This window comes from Meriones unguiculatus, chromosome 17, assembly GCF_030254825.1.
Source record: "Meriones unguiculatus strain TT.TT164.6M chromosome 17, Bangor_MerUng_6.1, whole genome shotgun sequence".
In the NCBI taxonomy this organism is placed as follows: Eukaryota; Metazoa; Chordata; class Mammalia; order Rodentia; family Muridae; genus Meriones; species Meriones unguiculatus.
Window position 1 is genome coordinate 47,015,315 of NC_083364.1, and position 20,599 is coordinate 47,035,913.

At 39.0% G+C, this 20,599-nt stretch overlaps 1 protein-coding gene across 10 annotated transcripts in view; it reads right to left on the reverse strand.

Annotated features, from left to right (window-relative positions):
- Positions 1-341: 341 nt before the first annotated feature.
- Atp6v1a (ATPase H+ transporting V1 subunit A) overlaps positions 342-20,599 on the reverse strand; it is a 55,838-nt gene continuing 35,580 nt past the window's right edge. For all 10 annotated transcript variants that reach the window (XM_060370452.1, XM_060370455.1, XM_060370456.1 and 7 more), the window contains 7 exons: positions 16,644-16,766; positions 16,445-16,559; positions 14,948-15,011; positions 13,157-13,360; positions 5,697-5,791; positions 4,005-4,176; positions 342-2,595 (listed from right to left, as the gene is read on the reverse strand). In XM_060370452.1, coding sequence (XP_060226435.1) covers positions 2,503-2,595; positions 4,005-4,176; positions 5,697-5,791; positions 13,157-13,360; positions 14,948-15,011; positions 16,445-16,559; positions 16,644-16,766 — 866 coding nt within the window. In that variant the 3' untranslated portion in view covers positions 342-2,502. The remainder of the gene's footprint in view (positions 2,596-4,004; positions 4,177-5,696; positions 5,792-13,156; positions 13,361-14,947; positions 15,012-16,444; positions 16,560-16,643; positions 16,767-20,599) is intronic.

The window sequence follows — 20,599 nt, forward strand, 5'->3', positions numbered from 1 at the left end:
TCACCTCTAATTTTGAAAAAGCACTTACTCACAATGGGGCAAGATCCTGCACAGTGCAGTTTTACCCAGTGTGCGCTGTGACACCGAGCTGAGAGTCTGCCGGGAGACCCTGCTATTCAATGTCACAGTCTACCATTTCAGAAAGGGAGGGTCAGAAAACGCTGCCCTCTACTCCCCAGCCACTGTGTGCTGTGGTTGTGGGCTGCTGGGCCGACTTCTAAATGACAGAGTCCAACTTCACAAACATTTCAGAAGGACATACTGCAACATTAAGTCAAAATACAAGGTGAAATGTTTTCTAAGAAATTTTGCCCCTCCTTCCCACAAAAAAGAAAGGAAAGTTAATTTAAATCCACTTTTTATTTTTCATAGATTTTAATAATTATACATTACTCTTAACATAGATAGTGAAATCTTAAGGATAAGGAGGCAATTTATATGAACTCTTCTATTCATTGTTCAGGATGGAAGTTTCCAAAGGGTACAGGTGTGAGATTTAACACTGGAAAAATACATATGAAACTTGTTTAACTGGCTGCACTTAGGACCAGGCACAGCACAATAAATAGAGAACTGCATAATCTTTTAAAAAGACTGCTGTATTTTAACACATTCTTACTAAAGAAACACTATGAGTGAACAATTTGAAACTACAGTGAAAATCTGAGCATCATTTCTCTAGCTTCTTCACACTCATACATCAACATTCTTAAAAGCAGGAAGAACGCACATCTCAACTCCAGGACAACAAAAAACAAACTTGGTCAAGTAGTTTCTTTGGATCATTCATTCTGATCACAAGCCTAGTTTGCTGGTAGGTGTTAAGTAGAAGGTTTTCGAAATCTTTTTCATTTCCACTAGTCATGGCCTCTGGATATGAAGCCACATTGGAAGCAAACTGATTAAGCAGCACCATTAATCCACATCTCAATAAGTCATTGCATAATCCAGATCTGTCAATATTGTTTAATAGTTTTTAAAATGTTACATGGAAGAGTATCCTTCCTGAATAGCAGTCCACTGTGTAAAGACATGCACTGGCAAGGATTTACACGTCATGTCTGAACTGTATACTGACTATGTCTACCCAAAAGACCAAAAGAAATGCGCCACCTAATAATTTAAATAACATACCGAGGCTTAAAATAAATACTTTACGTTATTACACTTGTGTACTTGAGTGTGTTAGGCATGTTCCAATACCCCTTTCCCCTCTTGAAGAGGAAGCATGGTGCCAGCACTATCAGCCAGAGAGCGAATAGGGAGCTCGCTCTCCAAACTCGCAGAAATGTGCCTTATTATGCAAACATGGAAATTATTATTTAAACATACTGAAACGGTGAGACAAAATTGCTCTTTTCTTCTATGACCCAGTTTTGTTAGCAGTTAAATGCAAGAATAATGTTCACCTCTATCAACAGAATGGAAATTGTCATGCTGCTATGACCAGATACTTTAAGAAGCTCTCTGAGTCAGTGAACAAGAACACACATAAAAGTAATATTTTCTATAATTGGTAAACTTGTTGCTCTCAGAATTTCAACAAGCAAACAAATATATGACACATGTACCTGTGAAAACAATGCCGCTCTGGCCCCCAAATCTACAGTACAGCTGGTTCTCACAGGGGCAACCTGCCCATAAGCACTACTGTGTTTCTCTGTGGCATTCTAATTCCCACTCCACTGCCACTCTGAGAAGCTCTTCTGCCAGAGTTCAAGGAAAAGAATAGCTATGATGTGGATCACATATGCAATGATTTTTAAAATTGTACTTAAAAAATTCCTAGTAATTGAGTATACAAAAGTCCTTGATATTGAATTTCTCTTAGTGGAATAAAATATGCTTTAGCAAGATGATGTTAATTTAAGTTTGACCACCTGGCTCTTTTTTCTCTCTTTCATATTTTCAGAGGAAACTGATTTATCCATTATGCTCAGCCTTGCAAATTCCTGTTATAAAAAACAACATAGTTCCCAAGTGCCCCATAAATGGTCCTGATTGATACTGGGGAAGCTACAAATAATTGGAACATTAATCTTATGTTTTTAAGTGGAAATATTTCCTGCAAAAACGGTCACTTAACAAAACGCTAAGTTGCAAGTGGTCTGACTACAAACGCAGAGTCATTTCCTAAGTACCTACCACAGGTACAGAGATCTGGCCTTCCATTCCCAACAGAGTCCGTGTAGTAGTCCTGGTTACAGTTTAATGGAGGTGAGGGGGCGGAGAGCCACTTTACATACAAGTTTACAGTAGCGCAGCCTGTGTATCCTATGCACGACATTCACCACTTCAGCCGAAGGCCAGGGAGCCCCTGCCAACACTGGAACAAGGGAATGTTTGTTTTGTAAGACCTACCAAAGAAACAGCAAAACAAATGGCAACACACAGGGGCACTAGTCACAAAGCTGCACAATATGGAAGCAAAGGGTGTGAGATGAGAAATGCAGGAAAATATACACATATGAGCTTGCTGAGGAGTAGGGAGGAAATCACAGTCTAATCTTCAAGGCTACGGAATGCATTCTGCATATCTTCAAGAAGCTGTGCATAGTCGGCCTTAATCTTTGCCTCACCGTCTTTCACCGGATCCTGAAAAAGAAAATAATATGACTTTATTCTATGGAAAATAATTTTTAAGGTGTGTGATAAGTTACTTCTTAATATGGAGTACCAGGTTAAGTTGAGCTATGCCAGTAAATCACAGGCAAAAGTCAAGACTATCTTCTTTTCTTTTACAGTGGAAATGTACAAATAGACTAAAACAAATCAAAATCAAAACTTCATTTCTGAATTTTGCCTGCAGAAATGAGGAAACCTCAGCAATGTGTAGAGACTAGTGGGACTCTTGTAACATCACATATCAGATGCATGTGTCTATACAGCAACTGAAAGTTCAGATTCTGTGAATTTCCTGTTCAAGGCCTGGTAGCATCACACTCAGGTGAAAAAGTGCAACATGACAATAACCTAATATAACTCATCTAACTGGATCCAGGTCATCAGAGTTAGCAGCCACCATTACCCACTAAGCCACCTGTGGCCTCCAGGCTTGTACCTGTATTTCTGTAGTATAAATATACCCAGAGTATCATTTTTAATGGGTTATTTACATATGCCTGTACATCATGACCTAGAAATAATGAAATATAATCCAATTTATCAAACATCTTAAGAACACTTATATTTGCGTTCCTATTGGTAAGTTCACTTAACTGGTTAAACTCTGTAAGAATGTGGAAGCTAAATGAGATAATAGGCACTTTAATAAAACAACTAATGTCCAGCCAGGAATTCACTCTGTACTGATTAGTAGCTAAGACAGAGAAAAACACTTACAAATGATTTTAGATATGATACACTATGAACTTTTATTTAAAAATGCATCTGTGTGAGCTCGAGTGTTTATCTGCACATCACTTGTGTATAAGAGCCCTTGGGGGTCAGAAAAGGTGCCAGATCATTGGAATTTCAGTTGTAATCCACCATGTGAGTGCTGGGAATTGAACCTAGGCCCTTTCCAAGAGCAGTAAGTACTCTTAACTGTTGAGCCATCTCTCAGCCCCACAGATGTGACATATCACAATCTTCACCACTGGAATTCCTGAGTGGACATAACTTGGAAGACTATTTTGGTTTTATACAATATAAGCATTGTAAAATGAAAATAACAGATTTCATGGTCTTATGGCTCAGCAGTTAGAGTTTAATGCTTTTCCAGAAGACCCAAGCTTAGTTTTCAGCACCTAGACTGTGTGCATACACCAGCCCCAACACACACTTCTGGCCCTGGCAGGTATCCACACACATGCAGCACATACATGTACAACAAATGCACATATATGTATAAACAAAATGAGAATAAATCTTAAACAGAAAAGAAAAAAGAAAATTTCAAACCCCAGGTTTGGAACTCAAATAGGAGAGGAAGGAAGGAAAAGTGCAGAGAGAAAAAAAGTTGGTTTCTCACTAACAAAAGCTAGAATAGAAACAAAACATACCTTAAATTTCATGGAGGAAAGTTTATAGAGAATTTCCCCCATGTGCTCACGGATAATTGACCATGTGATTTTATTGTCACTCTGGGCAGTAGTTTCAACAGCTCTACGGGCCATATCATAAAATGAAATCATGTTGGACAGCATCCCCACTGTCTTATAGAATGGACAGAACCTAGGAAAAATGAACAGGGAAATTAGCAAAAACAACCTCCAAAGCAAAGTCTTACTTTCACTACATGAAACTTTAGTTACGAATTACTAGCCATTAGTTCTTTAAATAAACATTCTTTGTCTATTTACTGGATGGCACATAAGATTGAAATAGTAGTGGAAAAAGACACTTCATTGTGGATGGTATAGATGGATAGGAATATGCATGTTGTTGAAAGGAAAATCTTTAAATTGTTAAACAGAAAACAATGAGACAGAACTGCCAAGCTCTAATGACTTGCCAGCAGTCTGTTTTGGTACAAGTAATTAAATATATAACTCAAGTGGTAAAACAACTGATTTGTAAAGACTCCCTTGTAATCAGAGATAAGTTTTAATGTATAATAGGAAAGCAGAGAATTGCAAAGCTGCTAAAGATACCCCATTCTCCTCCTACACCCTTATCTCTCCCTCCTGCATCTTTTCTCATTGTGATGAACCCAGGGTCTTGGGTATGCCAGGTAAACTGTCCCCTTTTCCATTCCCTTCAGTATATTATTCATTTTTATCTACCCATACCTTTTAAAAGCATACACACACACACACACACACACACACACACACACACACAAACACTTAATTCCGCATATCTATCACAGTCTTTCTAGAGAACTCTGCCCCTGTTTTCTTTATGTAGTAGTTCCTTCAGGACAGAACAGACTTCTGAGGATGACATATTGGCCTATTTTCTACTTGCCCTACATTCTAAGCAATGCTTCTGTTTGCTCAGTTTTCGTCTTGGGTGGCAGTGCTTGCCTCCCACCTTCTCTGAGACAGTCTGCTGTCCACTGCTGTATGTGCCACATGATCTTGCTGGCCCATGAGCTTCCTGGAATTCTGTCTCCAGCATCCACCTTAGCATACATAGGGAAGTAGGGACACAGATCTGTGTGACTGTTGTGTGGACATTGGGGGCTTAACATAAGGTACATGAGCCATTTCCCTAGCTCTTTTTTAAATGGAGTCAAATATGATTACATAGAGGGAAGGCTAGCTTAAGACAAAAGGCTCAAATCCTCAAGGTTTAAAAGAAAAGGGTTCTCTAAAAATGCCACAGAACAAGTAGAGAAAATGAAAACAGGTAAGCAACTGGGGAAGGGGTGGGAAAAGGTAGGAGTGGCACTCAGCAAGGTCTTTTCTAGCAAGAAATTTGGGACTCTGAAATGAGGCAGGAAAGCACAAAATAAATACTTAGGCAAGGAAGGCAAAAAGTAGCAGGGAAGAAAGACGAGACAGGTGATGCTCCCCCAGGTCTGCATACAAAGCCACAATTCATTATAATTACAGATGCCTGTGAGTGAAAATGCTGTCAGACCTTGACTAACAAGCAAACTGACACAAAGGGGCACATTAGATGTCTGCTATGAACATAAGCAATATGCTGAGTCAGAATACTGTATGAGAAAGTTTTCAATATGCAGGCAGCTCTTTGCCAACTCAACAGAAAGTCCTCAGATAAAGAAAGAAATCAGCATAGCATACCTGTCATAAGGAGTGTACCCATTCTGTTGTAGGAAGTCATCTTTGATGAGTTTTGCTACCTCCAGAGTGATTTTATCTGTCTCTGCTAAAGATGCCTAGGAAAGGAATGGATAAAGACATTTTATCCTGTTGCACGGGATCAACAGTAACAATCAATTAGCAAGCAGATATCAACATACAATCACTATCACTAATAAATGAACTTTACAGATGCCTTTTGACTGTTTTTAATGGTGGTAAAACAGTACATAATATAAAAGTTAGGCATAGTGGCTCATGCCTATGATCTCAGTACTTTGCCAGCCGAAGCAGGAAGATTGCCGTGAGTTCCGGGGAGAGTTTCAGGCAGGTCTTAACCGTTCTTCTCACAGTTCAGCACTATAAAGCACAATCACAATGCTGTCAGACATTTTCAAACTCTCCCTTCTTGCACACCTGAAACTCTCAGCCCACAAACTGCACTGCTCTTCTCCCTATTTTAGATAGCTGATAAGTAAAATCACTTACTATCTGCTTTGTGACTAGTTTATTCATTTAAAATACCCTGCATGTTAATCTGTGTGACAGCGTGTGACAATACTGTATTGTGTTAAAGTACTGTCTGCTCATTCACTAATAGGTGGACATTTGAGCCATTTTCATCCTTGGCTATTGTGGAAAACACTGCTATGAACATGAGTATGCAAGCTGATTTGTTTGTTTTTTTGAGATGGGGTTTCTCTGTGTAGACTTGGCTATCCTGGAACTCACTCTGCAGACCAGGCTGGCCTTGAACTCACAGAGATCCACTTGCCTCTGCCTCCCTGATGACTTAATTTCTTAAAAAAACATATTAGTTTATGTGTATGAGTGTTTTACCTGCATGTATATGTGTGTATCTGAACTACATGTAGGCCTGATTCCCAGAAGTCAGAAGAAAGCACGGGGTACCTCGGAACTGGGGTTGGAGATGATTGTGAACCACCATGTGAGCACTGGGAACTGAACCCTGCAAGAGAGTTCTTAATCACTGAGCCATCTCACTAGCCTGATTACTTTTTAAAAGCACCTGTGTGCCTGTGTACACCTACATGTGCTCATGTGCACCATGTGCATACAGGTGATCCCCAAAGCAGACGAGGGTATCAGAGGCCTTGGAACTGGAATTACACATGACTGTGAACTTCTTGATGTGGGTGCGGAAACAGAACCTGGGTCCTGTGCAAGAGCAATAAGTACTCAACTGCTGAGCTCCCTCTCCAACACCACCTTTAGATTTATTTTGACTGTATGCCTTCTACCTGCATGTATGTGTACCATGTGTGTGCATTACTTGCAGAAGCCAGAAAAGGACACCAGATCTTCTAAAACAGGAGTTAAGGGCAGCTGTGAGACGCCATGTGGGTGCTGGGAATTGAACCCAGGCCCTCTGGAAGAGCAGCCAGTACTCTTAACTGCTCAGTCAACTTTCCAGTTCCCAAGCCCCACTTTCTTTTAAACATTTTCTTAGAATTACATACAATATATTTCGATCTACTCTTGCCCCTTCCTTAACGCCTCTTTGATCCTCCCCCACCACTGTACCCATTTTTTTAAAGTACTTTTTTATATCCTACCTTCTCTCTATTACTTGAATTCAGTCTTAAGTTTGTTTGACAGAAATCTACATGGTCCATAAAGTTATTCTGTTTTTTTTTTAAGATTTATTTATTATGTATACAGTATTCTGCCTGAATGTATGCGTGCAAGCCAGAAGAGGGTACCAAATCCCATTGTAGATGGTTGTGAGCCATCATGTGGTTGCCGGGAATTGAACTCAGGACCTCTGGAAGAGCAACCAGTGCTCTTGACTTCCGAGCCATCTCTCCAGCCCCAAGTTACTCTGTTTTTAACATTACAGGATGTTTAGACTATGGTGGATAGGAAGTATTTACTTACATGAGTGCTGTTTGGTTGGTAAGCTATGTTATGGAGCCTCAATCTATAAGTATCAGTGTCTCAAATGCTCTTTGTTGGCAACCACTGGCCAGCCATGAGAAAATACCATTGTTGGGATTGCCAACAAGAGAAAGGGACAAATCCAGCAAGTTCGAGGCACTCTGGGATGACAAGTGTGTATTAGTACCTTAGGCAAGGATCAAGTCTTTCATAGCTTTCTTGGCAGAAAATTCCTTTCACCTCTATTTCTTTCTTCAACCATTTTTACATATTAAACATACCTCATGTTTTTGGTTTAAATTATAGAAAGATATATATTTTACTTGTGCAAACATTTTTCATTATATAAAGCATTCTCTAGTGGTTTTGACATGCTGATTTTTAAGATCCACCATGTTGTTCTGTGCTACATAAGTCAATCTTGGCAATTTCATTCTTTATGTCCATCCTCCATTTTATTTTTATTTTATATTTATTTGTTTATTTATTTATTTATTCAAGATAGTTTCTCTATGTAACTGTGGGTGTCCGGGAACTCATTCTGTGGATCATTCTGGGCTTGAACTCACAGAGATTCACCTGCCTCTGCCTCCTAGTGCTCGGATTAAAGGTGAATGCCACCACTGCCTGGCTGCATGCTCCATTCTTTTCCTTCTGTCTTTGCCCTTGGTAGAGGGTACTCAAATTTCATCTCATTTTCCGCAACCATATATACTGAGGACTTAAGGTACCCAGCACATTTACAGTGCCCACTCCAGATGATATACCCAATAGTATACCCATACCAGATCTCACAGTACTCAGCAACACCCTGCTGTACAATTCTTGCCATTCAAACTAATGTAGAATGTTGTGTCATTGCTGGTTGAAGGATTATCCACAAATCCGTAGTAATATTTTTGGCTTACTTTTCTAACCTGTCTGCTCTGCCCTTTGGTTACATTTCAGACAGTAGATCATCACTTTTTTGTTTTTTAACTGAAAACTTCCTTTAAACATTTATTACATTTTATTTCTTGTGTAGGAGTGTTTTGTCTGCGTATATGTCTATTATATCCATGTGCACCCAGGGCCCACAGAGGCCAGAAAAGGGCATTTGATCCCTTGGAACTGGAGTTACAGAGAGTAATGAGCTGTCATGTGAGTCCTGAGAACCAAACATGGGTCCTCTGAAAGAGCAGCAGGCACTCTTAAGCACTGAGACATTTTTCCAGCTCCACCGTTGCTTTCCCTTGTTATGCTTAAGGAAAATTTAAGAAGTACTTTCCTAATCTACAAAAGTAGTCATTTAATATTTATCTTCTTTAAATTTTATTTATTTATATATACACAATTTTAGGGGTAGGGGGTAGGGAGGAAGGGCTGTGTGCCATAACACATGTGGAAGTTAGGACAACTTTCAGGAGTTTCTCTTTTTCTACCATGTAGGTTCCAGGAACTGAACTCAGGTCACTGGGTTTGACAGCAAGTGTCTTCACCATAGACATGTGTTTTCTGTTTGTTTCTTCCCTAGCTCTGGAGAGATGGCTCAGAAGTTAAGAACACACATTGCTATTTCAGAAGCCCCTGACTTGATTCCCATACCACCATTGGGTGCCTCATAACTGCCTGCAACTCCAACTCCAGAGGACCTGACACCTCTGGCTTCTAACAGCACGTGCACTCTCGTGCACATATCCACACAGACAGGAAGACACACACATACACAAAAGAAGCCTTAAAAATTTTGTTCCTACTTACTGAAAAGCGTTTCCTTTTACACCTACATTTTTAATCTATTTGTAATTTACTTTTGTGTGTGGAGCTGGGAAGCAACCCAATTTCATTTGCTTCAAACACTTTATAGTTTTCCATTTCTCCCCGAAACAATCCATAATTGCCTCACTTGATCTGTGGAACACTATGCAGTATCAATGACCCTATATGTATAAGTCTACCACTGCTCTGTCTACGGTGTGTTTGTCTGTTATCTCACCAATACCACAGCTTTTATTACATCCTTCCTTATTTACTGTTCTGCTTTCCTAACAGTGAACAAGAATGTCTAAGGCAGCAAATGAACTTTAGAATGATTACCGATTTACTCAGAGAGTCAGCTACATTCAGGCTAAGATGTAGCTTAGAGTAGAGCCTTTGTTGTTGTTTTTTTTTTTTTTTGCATGGGGTACAATCCCTAGCACTGAATATGAAATCAGCTAGAAATGTGCTTGGTAATACAGTGACTTTGTAGTTAAAACAGAAGTGGCTTGTCAAAAATATAGCATGTATATGTGTCTGTATGTAGGCCAGAGAATAACTTTGGAGTTTGTTTTTTCCTTCCACCTCTATGTAGATTCTGGGGACCTACATATCAAGCTTATTTGGCAAGCAGCTTTACCCACTGAGCATCTTTCTGACCCGAGAAATGATACATTTTAATCTACTCTGAAGTGTGGACTGTTTTGAGATAATGTTCTCAGATAATATATTAGTTTTAAAATGATTTTAATAGAAAACAATATGTACTTTTACTTAGTTCATATACTCTATTTTTTCTTTGTGGGGGGGAACCTGAATTTAAAAACATATACAGATACAAAACCAGTTTCACTCTATAGCCTCTGACTGGTCTGGAGCTATGAAGACTAAGCTGGCCTCCATCTCATAGATCCTTCAGTCTCTGTCTCCCAAATGCTGGGATTAATAGCATCCCCAGCTATGGCCTCTAATTTTTATTGCTATTGTGAACACTGTATGCTCTGCTAGTATACAGAAATTTCTTTTCATTCTGTTATCTTGAATCACCTAACACTTATTAATTCTGTTTCTCTGTTATTTTTCTAGTTAGGTGAGCACATTATTTACAAATAATGGCTACTGTTTGTAATGTAAACTTTAGAGTCATGTGGGAAGAGGAAATCTCAACTGAAAAAAAATGTGTCTACCAACAATTTGGTCTATGGGCATTTTGTTGAAAAACGATTGGTGTGGGTGGGCCCATCGCACATGGGTGGTGTCATTCCTGGATGGACAGTTCTGGATGATAAGAATGCAGGCTGAACAAGCCAATAAGGAGCACCCTTCTGTAGCTTCTGCTTCAGTTCCTGCTTCCAAGTTCCTGACCTCATTGAGTTCTTGCCCTGACTTCTCTCAGTGATAGACTGTTACCTGAAGCAGAAGGTGAAATGAACCACTTCCTCTCCAAGTTGCTTTTGCTCATGGGTTTTATCACAGCAACAGAAACTACGACAACAATTTTCTTATCCAAGACTTCCATATTCGACTGAACACAGTGATAGCAAGCATTCTAGTTTTAATCTTCATTTTGGAAAGAAATGCTTTTGAAATTTCTCTACGCTATTAAGTAAAAGCTTCCTGTTTTAGGATATTAATTTGTACTTTCATTTATTTGAGCATAGCATGAATGCGATTGTGCACATGCCAACATGGAAGCCAGAGGAGGACCCTTCATCCCTTGAGACAGGGTCTCTCATCGAGCTAGAAGGTTGCCATTTTGGCTAGGTTAGCTAGCTGGTGAACTTCCAGAATCTGTCTGTCTCTGTCCCTCAATGTCAGGGTTAGAGGTGTGTGTAATCATACTTGGCTTTTTGCACGGGTGCTGGAAGTTGAATTTAAGTACTTATGGTTGCCTAGCAAGTTGTTTTACCCACTGAGCTATCACCCCCAGCTATTCTTTTTCCAAGATTTATTTTAACTTTTATTCATGTGTATGTGTGTTTTTCTGTGTCTGCTGTGTGTATGTGGGCACATGCAGAGGACAGAAGATGGCATAAGATTTGGAGCTGGACTTACAGGAGGTAAGTTCCCAACATGTGTGCTGGGAACTCTACCCAAGTCTTCCATGAGAGCAATGAGTGCTCTTAACCATCTGTCCAGCCTTCCTGCCCCCATTGCCTGGGGAATCAAACTCATGGGCTCAAGTACCTTTCCCTTTCATGTCTCCAGTAGCAGTACCATAAAGACACACACAAGCACGAGGAGATAGGCATGTTACTTTTCACAGAGTTACAAAATTCTACTACTTGTTTTATAAGAGACTTCTAAAATTCTAACAGTAAAGTTCAAATATTTTGGGGCTGAGATAACGTTGTCCCAATGCAGTTATTGTAACACGAGTAAGTTATGATGCATTATGTTTTGCATATGGATGTGTATATGTGTGTATAACTCTGCATGTATGCATGTGGAAGCCAGAGACTGATGCTGGGTGTCTACCTCAATTGTTCTCCACCTTAAATTTTTTTCTCACTGAACTTGGGACTTCAGTGGAATGGTGGCCCAAGCAGCCGCAGGGATCTTCTTGTGTCTGCGTCCACAGTGCTGGCTTTCTACATGGGTGTTGGCAATCTGAACTCAGGTGCCTGTGACTATGCAGAAAGTACTTTATTGACTGAGTCATCCCGCCTGTTCCTAATGATACATCTTCTGTGTCACATTTGCTAAACTTTGCTTGTTCACAACAGATTATATTTGTAATGCCCAATTAGGGCTAACAAGTGAGTATTTAATATTTTAATCTATATTCATAACAAAATGTTTTTCTCAAATTGTCTTTATCCAGTGTTGCAGGTCTATTTCTTGCTCCTTTGAGAGGATATAACACTCTGTAAATACTAACTATGTAACACTTGCTACAAGTGTTAGCTACCTAACAATATATCACAAGTACCAAATGTGTACTATCTGCTATAGATGTTAGCTTTCTAATAATGTATCAGTAAATACTAAATGTGTAGTATATGCTGTAGATGTTAGCTATCTAACAATATATCACAAGTACTAAATGTGTAATATATGCTGTAGATGTTAGCTTTCTAATAATATCATCCTTTGTTGAGAAGAAATAGGAGGTTGTTTTATCATATATAATAAAAGTAACAGGCCCTGGCGGGGTGGGATACATATAATCTCAGCACTTGAGAGGTAGAGACAGGAGGACTGTGAGTGTGAAGCCTAAACTACATATTGATACTCTATCTCAAAAGCAGGAAGGGGCTGGGAAGAAATCTTAGTCCTGTGATCTGAGAAACCATTTAATTGCAAGATTTAACTTGTCTAAATTTATTTTCTCCATCTTCTTTGGAATATCTAGACATAAGCAACAGAATGTCAGATACATATATCATTCATGGAATTAGAATCTGAGCGTTTGAGTCCCAGCTCTAGTGCTTTTACAAAACTTACATTACCTGGCCCTAATTTTATATCTAATTTGACTAGTGATGGGTGTCTTACCTGTCATGAACCCAGGACCAGGCTATGGAATTTTAAAGTTTCAGTTAATTAAAACAAAAACAAAAACAAACAAACAAACAAAACCAACTCCTATCTGAGTTTTTTGTTTGTTTTGAGACATGATCTCATACACAGCCCACACATACTATCCTGGAACTTACTATGTAGTGCACACAGGCTCAGAATTGTGGTACTGTCCCTGACTCAGGCTCCTGAGTGCTGGGATTAGTCACAAGCCAGGCAGGCATCTGAATACCTAATTCCAGCAACTCACACAGTACCCGAGTGCAGCGCCCACTCTAACTCACCTTTCCCACAAGCTGCACAATTTCTGCCAGATCCTCTTCTTCCTGCAGAATCTCCTTAGCTTTGGTCCTCAGAGGAACGAACTCAGTGAAGTGCTTGTCATAGTACTCGTCCAAAGCACGCATGTACTTGCTGTAGCTGATGAGCCAGTTGACAGACGGGAAGTGCTTGCGCTGAGCTAGCTTCTTATCCAAGCCCCAGAACACCTGATTTAACAAAAGAAATGTTAGACTTTTCCAAAGTAGTGCAGTGTATCTGTCTGTCCCCAAAAAGCACCTTTGTAACTTCTCGAGCCAATTAAGTAGCATATTAGCATATATAAACATAACTGCAATAGAATAAAATGTGCAAAACCCAACCGTAACTAAAAAACACATTTCTCCATTTTCAGAGTGGGTAATACCTACATATCAAACTTTTATTTCAACTTCCTTAAAACTACATCAAATATGATAGTAAAAAAGAAAATAGGTGCAAATGGAGCTTATTATGCTAATAAAGAACAGAAGAACCATAAGGGCTTACTGAGATGAAACAGACATTGATTAAAACCTTTAAAATGTTCAGATGAGCAGCTGGAGGGATGGCTCTGTGGTTAAGAGCGCTGGTTGCTCTTCCGGAGGTCCTGAGTTCAATTCCCAGCAACCACAAGGTGGCTCACAACCATCTATAGTGAGATCTGGTGCCCTCTTCTGGCCTGCAGCTGTACATGCAGGCAGAAAACTGAATAAATAGTAAATAAAATGTTCAGATGAATTCAAGTTCCTACCATTATCAGTCAATTAAATAATATCTGACATTCATTTTCTAAGGCCAAACACTCAGATACTTTATGCATTTATTACTTTGTTTCACCTCCCCCATACAACTTAAAATTCAAAATGTAGCAAGTATTAAATACTTTGAGGACTATGAATTTAGCCTCCGCCATTTCATCTGATACTGTTGGAAACCAAGAAAGATTTTTCCTACATACAAAGTTATGAATATATTAACATTATTTTAAACCATAGCTCTGTCTGATTCACACACTTTTTTTTTCATTTAGGCTTCTTTAATTATTATCTATCCACTAAGTTTATGCTTTGACCCAGGTAAATAGCTATGTAGGCAGAAACACATCTTCCAATCTTGCTCTCACCTGCTATAGTTAACAGAGCTTCACTTTGGAGCCCACAGTTCAAAATGTGGGCTCAAAATGCCACGGTTTTCCCTTGTGGCAGATGGGTGCCCCAGTCATGATTGAAGAGACCCAATTTCTGATGGGACCATCTGCCTTGCAGATTACACTGTAATTTTTTACAGTGTAATTTTTTACAGTGTAATTACACTGTAATTTTTTGGCATTAAGTAGTTTGGGGCCTATTTAGTTCTATAGTTAGAGTTAGTTTAATGAATAGACTAACTCTAACATAAAGAAAACTTCAGTACCTGGATGTATTTACAGGCTTGTTATATTTAGTATAAACTGTTAAGAACTAAGAAAAAGGGGGCCATGGTGGTGCACACGTTTAATCCCAGGCAAAGGCAGGCAGATGGCTGTAAGCTGGAGGCCAGTCTGGTCTACAAAGTGAGTCAAGGACAGCCAACAAGACACAGAGAAACCTTGTCTCGAAAACAAAACAAAACAAAACAAAAAGAACTAAGAAAAAAACAGAATGTGTTAAACTCTCACAATGTTAAGGTTGCTAAAACATTTTTTTTTTTTTTTGTTGCCAATTCTTTAGTGAGTAAATGAAATGATGATTACTCAATTAAACTACAGCTGGGGTGGGGCAGAGGGGAAGTCATACCTGAACAATACCCAAAGTAGCAGATGTGACTGGATCAGAAAAGTCACCACCAGGTGGAGAAACTCTAGAGTAAAAACACAACACAATCATTAGAAATGTTCATGAAAAATAATCACATACATCGAGTATTTGAAAGTTACAAATACGAAGACACCAAAACACTTATAAATAAAAGTAATATATGAACATCAACATTATAAAAAAGGCTAATAGTGTTTGTCTTTGTAGTTAGAAACGCAAAGCTTCATGCCTGCTAATAAGCACATGAGCTAGCAGCACACAATTCATCAACCTTATTAAAAAAACAAGCAAACAAAAACTATCTGTTTGTGTGCACATTTGCAGAGGAGATGCATGTGTACCATGGAGCACACATGGAGGTCAGAAGACAACCTCCACCATCTGCTTTGTTTGAGAATGTTTCTTGTTTGTCGTTGCATATGCTGTGTCTTGGGAGTTTCTAGGGATTCTCCAGTCTCCATCTCCCATACTGCTGTAGGGTGCTACGATTTAAAAAGTATCCCATAACATCCTGTTTTAAGTGGGCTCTGGGAATGCAACGTGAACCCGGTGAGCCACTCCCCTACCTCCTAGCTTCAGTGTTTGCATATATATAAATTTAAAAGTAAATGACTCCTGGAAAGAAAAATCTTGTTGAAAATAAGAATGACAATTATTATTGAATGTCATCTAGTATGAGAAATGAATCAGTCATTTATTCTAATTCATTTAATATTCTAATGGAAAAGATGAAAAACAAACGTTCTAAGAGTAAAGTATGGCTTTCTGTAGTAATCATACATCTATCCTTTGTCTTTAGCAAGAGATAGCCTCATCTTTTAAAGTTAGTCCTACGATACAGTGACTTGAATCGACTAAATCAGGGAAGTCCCACCAGTGAGACCCAAAGATTCAGAGGAAGCCTGAATTGCCTCACAAAGTGCCTTTGAAGCTCTCTGAGTACAACTCTACTTAAGAACCGACACTCCCAGAGGAAGCCAAGTACATCCACCCACCCTCCTCCTGTGGTGACTTCAGCCATTGTTCCTCAGGAGCATCCACCTTGATTTTTGAGACAGTCTCTCACTTGGCCTGGTGATGCTTACCAAGTAGGCTGTGCTGGCCAGCCAGAAAAACCCCAGGGATCCACCTGCTTCTACTCCCTGTCCCAGGCTCTAGGATTAGAGGCATGCATCAACACGCATAGCTTTTTTTTTTTTTAAATGTAGGTTCTGGAACTCAGTCTCAGATCCCCAGGCTTCTGCGGTGAACACTTCACTCACTAAGCCATCTTCCCAGTCCTCTCTTCAAAATAAATAACTTTTCCTTTTGACAAGTAAACAGCATAAGCTGGGCATGGTGGTACATGTCTGTATCGCAGCACTTCGTTGGCAAATGCAAAATACTAGACCCAGGCCAGCCTGTGCTACACAGTAAGCCCAGGTCTCCACTGAATAAACAAATAAATAAAGGAAAGCAAACAGCTTGGCTGCTTACGCTCCTACAATGCTGACACTTCCTTCTCTTTCAGGGTTTCCAAGACATTTCACTCTGCCTGCTCGTTCATAGAAAGAGGCCAGCCGGGCACCAAGATATGCAGGATATCCACTATCTGAAAGACAAAAAAAAAAAGTTTAAAAGGGAGTTCTAAGGCAGCCCCTAAAATTCTACTAGTGACAACCAACATGAGACTTACCTGCAGGCATTTCTGCTAAGCGACCAGAAATTTCTCTGAGGGCCTCAGCCCATCTAGAGGTAGAGTCAGCCATCATACTGACGTGGTAGCCCATGTCACGGAAATATTCTGATAGTGTAATTCCTAAACAGAAAAGAGCACTGTTAGGTTACACTGCTAGATTACAAATTACTGGCCATTTTGTCCCTAAGAAATTTAAAAACAATGGGCACATTAAGTATGTCATTAATCATTTCGCCAAGTTTGTTCTTCTACGCACAGGGCTGAGCCATATCTCCTAACCTCAATACAGCAGAATGTGATTAAAATGATATGTTCCACGGCCAGGCAAATCATACAGTTTTCTAGACTTCCCAAAGCCCTTGAAACATGTTTTGAAGACTGAAGAGCCACTTTTGGCTTCTGCACAGAATGAAAAGGAGTACCCCAGCCACTGCTATAGCGATCAACTGCAATTTGGAGACTGTTTTGTTTTTGTTTTTTTATTTTTCAAGACAAGGTTTCTCTGGCTGCCCTAGAACTCATTCTGTAGACCAGGCTAGCCTTGAACTCAGAGATGCACCTGTCCCTGACTCCCTAAATGCTAGGACTATTAAGGTATATGCCACTACTGATGGGCTGATTTGGAGACTTTCTGATGACATAGCCAATGCTATTCTACACATTCTAAAAATCAGGAAAGGGTTTTATGCCCTGTTCTCTGTTTCTATAATTTAGCCTGAAATACATTTCCAAGCATAACTTGTCTGTACTATACATCAGATATGCATATTTAACTAAGTGCAGACCCAGATCTGTCCTATAAAACAAAACAACAACAAAAGAAGTTTTTGGGTCTTGTGCTGTTACTTATCTCAGCCAAACCTTTCCAATACAGGTTTCTAATCTATTAAAATGGAGAAACTCCCACTGTACATACTTGTATATATTAATGAAAATAAACTACACATAAATATCTTCAAAAAATAAATTATATACAACTTTAAAGCAATAGAAACATATAGTTATGTCTGTATTGTCAGAGTCTCCAAACCTAATATCCTAATTTTTGTTTTAGCAAGAAAAAAACAAGCTTACACAAGCAAAGAGAAAAGTTGTTGTAAACCAGCATTTTATTACATACCACATCATGACTCCAGGATAAAAACACTAGGTCTAAAATGGTTTTACAAAAGAGCCTTTAATAACTCAATATTTAGGCTTAAAAACACAATAAAAACACACCAGATAGTCTATGCTCATGTTTAGAACAGACTTTTTGTATAAGCACAGATGTGTTTTAGGTCTGTGATAAAATGCTACCAACACTTGTAGAAAAGATAGACATGAGTGATCAAGGCCTCTCTCATGACCTACAGATTTCAGTGCCTACAAAAAAAAAAAAAAAACAACAAAAATAAAACAACTGACAACTCAGATGAAACCCAAAAAAGCTGGAGCTAACACTCAGGGGTAACGTGTCTGCTTAGCATATGTGAGCACAGGTGGGGATGAGGGTGAAAAGTCAAAGGACAAACCGAGTTGCATTCATAGATTCAAAAAATCAGTATCTTCATCGATCAAAGAGCTTTTATAAATCAATAGGAAAGACATCTAAAAGGAAAATGGACAGTAGGCAGTTTTTAAGGAGATAATGAACATGGGAAAGAAGTTAGTTCATTTTACTTTATAGACTGACTAGGATGTAATAAAGCAACAATTGTTAAAATGTCAATCATAAGTTCTAAGTGCTCAGTACTTAAGTGTTTACTGTACTATTGCTTCAAGTTCTCTATGTGTTTGCTAACTGGATTAGCACTGGTGAAGGTGAAAAACAAACTTTCTCATAGTTATTGCAATACTTAAATGGCTTTCAGAATTAAACCATAACCTAATGTTCACCACAAAGATGTCGGTTAGATTATTATTACTGAGGCTGCAGAGATGGTGCAGCAGTTAAGAGCACCAGCTGGGTGGCCATAACTCCAGTTCCAATGGGTATAATGTCCTCTTCTGGCCACTGCAGTCATTGTATTCATGCACTAGCACCCCATAATTTAAAATAGTTATGTTTAAAAAAATTATGCTTATGCTCTATCCATATAAAGAAAAACTGCAGTCATAAAAACAATGAGGTAGATTCCCTGTCTTAAAATCACACATGAATATGCCATTTCCTTCTTTTCATAAAAGTTACTACCAAACAAGAAGAGCAAAAAACAAAACAAAAAAACCCCACAAAACCCACAACAAACAAACAACAAACAAACAAAAAACAGTACTCCAAATTCAGTGTCTAATCCTGTGCTAAAGTAACAAGGGATATGATCTAAATAAGTGAAAACAAATACAGGTGTGAGGAAGCATCAAGAATTCACCTGAAGCCATGCAACTCAAATAAAGCTTCTGTGATTAAATGTGATTAAAATTATATGTTCCATGGCCAGGGAAGTCATACAGTTTTTTAGATTTCCCACAGCCCTTGAAACATGTTTTGAAGACTGAAGAGCCACACATGCTAAGGAGCAAAATGACCAGTGGCAGAAGTTTCTTGGGCCCAGTTTGGTACAGAGAAGAAGTAGAAAGATGCAGGTAAAACACAACACATGCAGGCACTCCCTACTCCCATTACATAAAATGGATGAGGCATAGTAGAGGAGAAAGAATTTACTACCAATGGCTTGCAGTTCACTTTAGAGAACGAGGGAAATAATCACACAATTGCGTTTCATAACACACTTCACAAGTAACCGTGAAGAATTCCTGTTCCCTTATACCAGTCATAGTCAGTCCCACCCATCTCTTACAAGATGACTAATGGTAATAAATATCAGTATGAAATACTTAAATAAAAACAATATACATGTAAATACAGTGACGTGATGTCAAAAGAGCCTGCCAAGGAACAGATGAAAAGTGTGACTACAGTGAATTAAAAAGAAAACCTTAATCCTGAATCCTTCCACAGACTATGATCTCAGGGAGTATATAACAAGAAGTGCTGCTTTATGAGCTGACAGAACCCAACAAAGACCTGGAAGGAAAACAAAACTATTGTACAAATGCAGACTTCATTAGAAGCAACACTATTTATTTCGTGTATGGATGAAAGCCTATAGAGAAGAACTGGACAGGAAATGGTACCTGGAAAACAGAGGAAGGAGGTCCAATATGTCTAATGGAGGAAAGGATTCAAATACAATTCTCAAAAATCTTTCAAGACAACAAACACATTCAGAGACTAACAAGGTCCACGGCTTAGGAAGAAGTATCTAATCTATCAACACTGCCATACATCCTAAGAAAGCTATGAGACCTCAAATTTAAAGAGAAATTCCTTGCATCAATAAAGTCACTTCTAAAAGAGAGAGATTTATTCTCAGATTTTGCTCCCAATGTTTAATGCTTGAATAAGTATATTCAGACAAAATAATATTGATCCAAAACTTTTGAACTTGGCCAAATCAAGGTTTGGATGTCCAGGTTTGGATAGGCATTCCTTCTACTTCAAAAATGAAACTTGTTTTTTCATGAACAAAATAAATATTACTATGTTAACCCAGTAGATCATAAATCAGGAAGTCTATGCAAGTCAACATATATTAGGAAAAAACACTAGGCAAATGTACTGTTTTATGATCTTTAAGAGAACTAGAAGCTTGGATATAGCTCATGAGTGCTTGCCTAGTATGTGTAAGACCCTGGAAGTGCAGAACAAAAATCAGGCAGCAGTGGGTGTGCAGGGGAGAAGACAGGGAGGAGCTGAAGAAGACAACAATGACAACTGGGGCAGCTGGACAGACATCTTATGTTTGGGGCTGGAGAGAAGGCTCAAAGGTGAAGAGCTTGTGCTGTTCTACTGTGGAGCTCCTGTCCCCTCCAGGTCTTTCTATCTCCCTCTTCTTCCATAAGGACTCTGCCACTCTGCCCAAAGTTTGGCCACAAGTCTCAGTATCTTCTTCCATACCCTGGTAGGT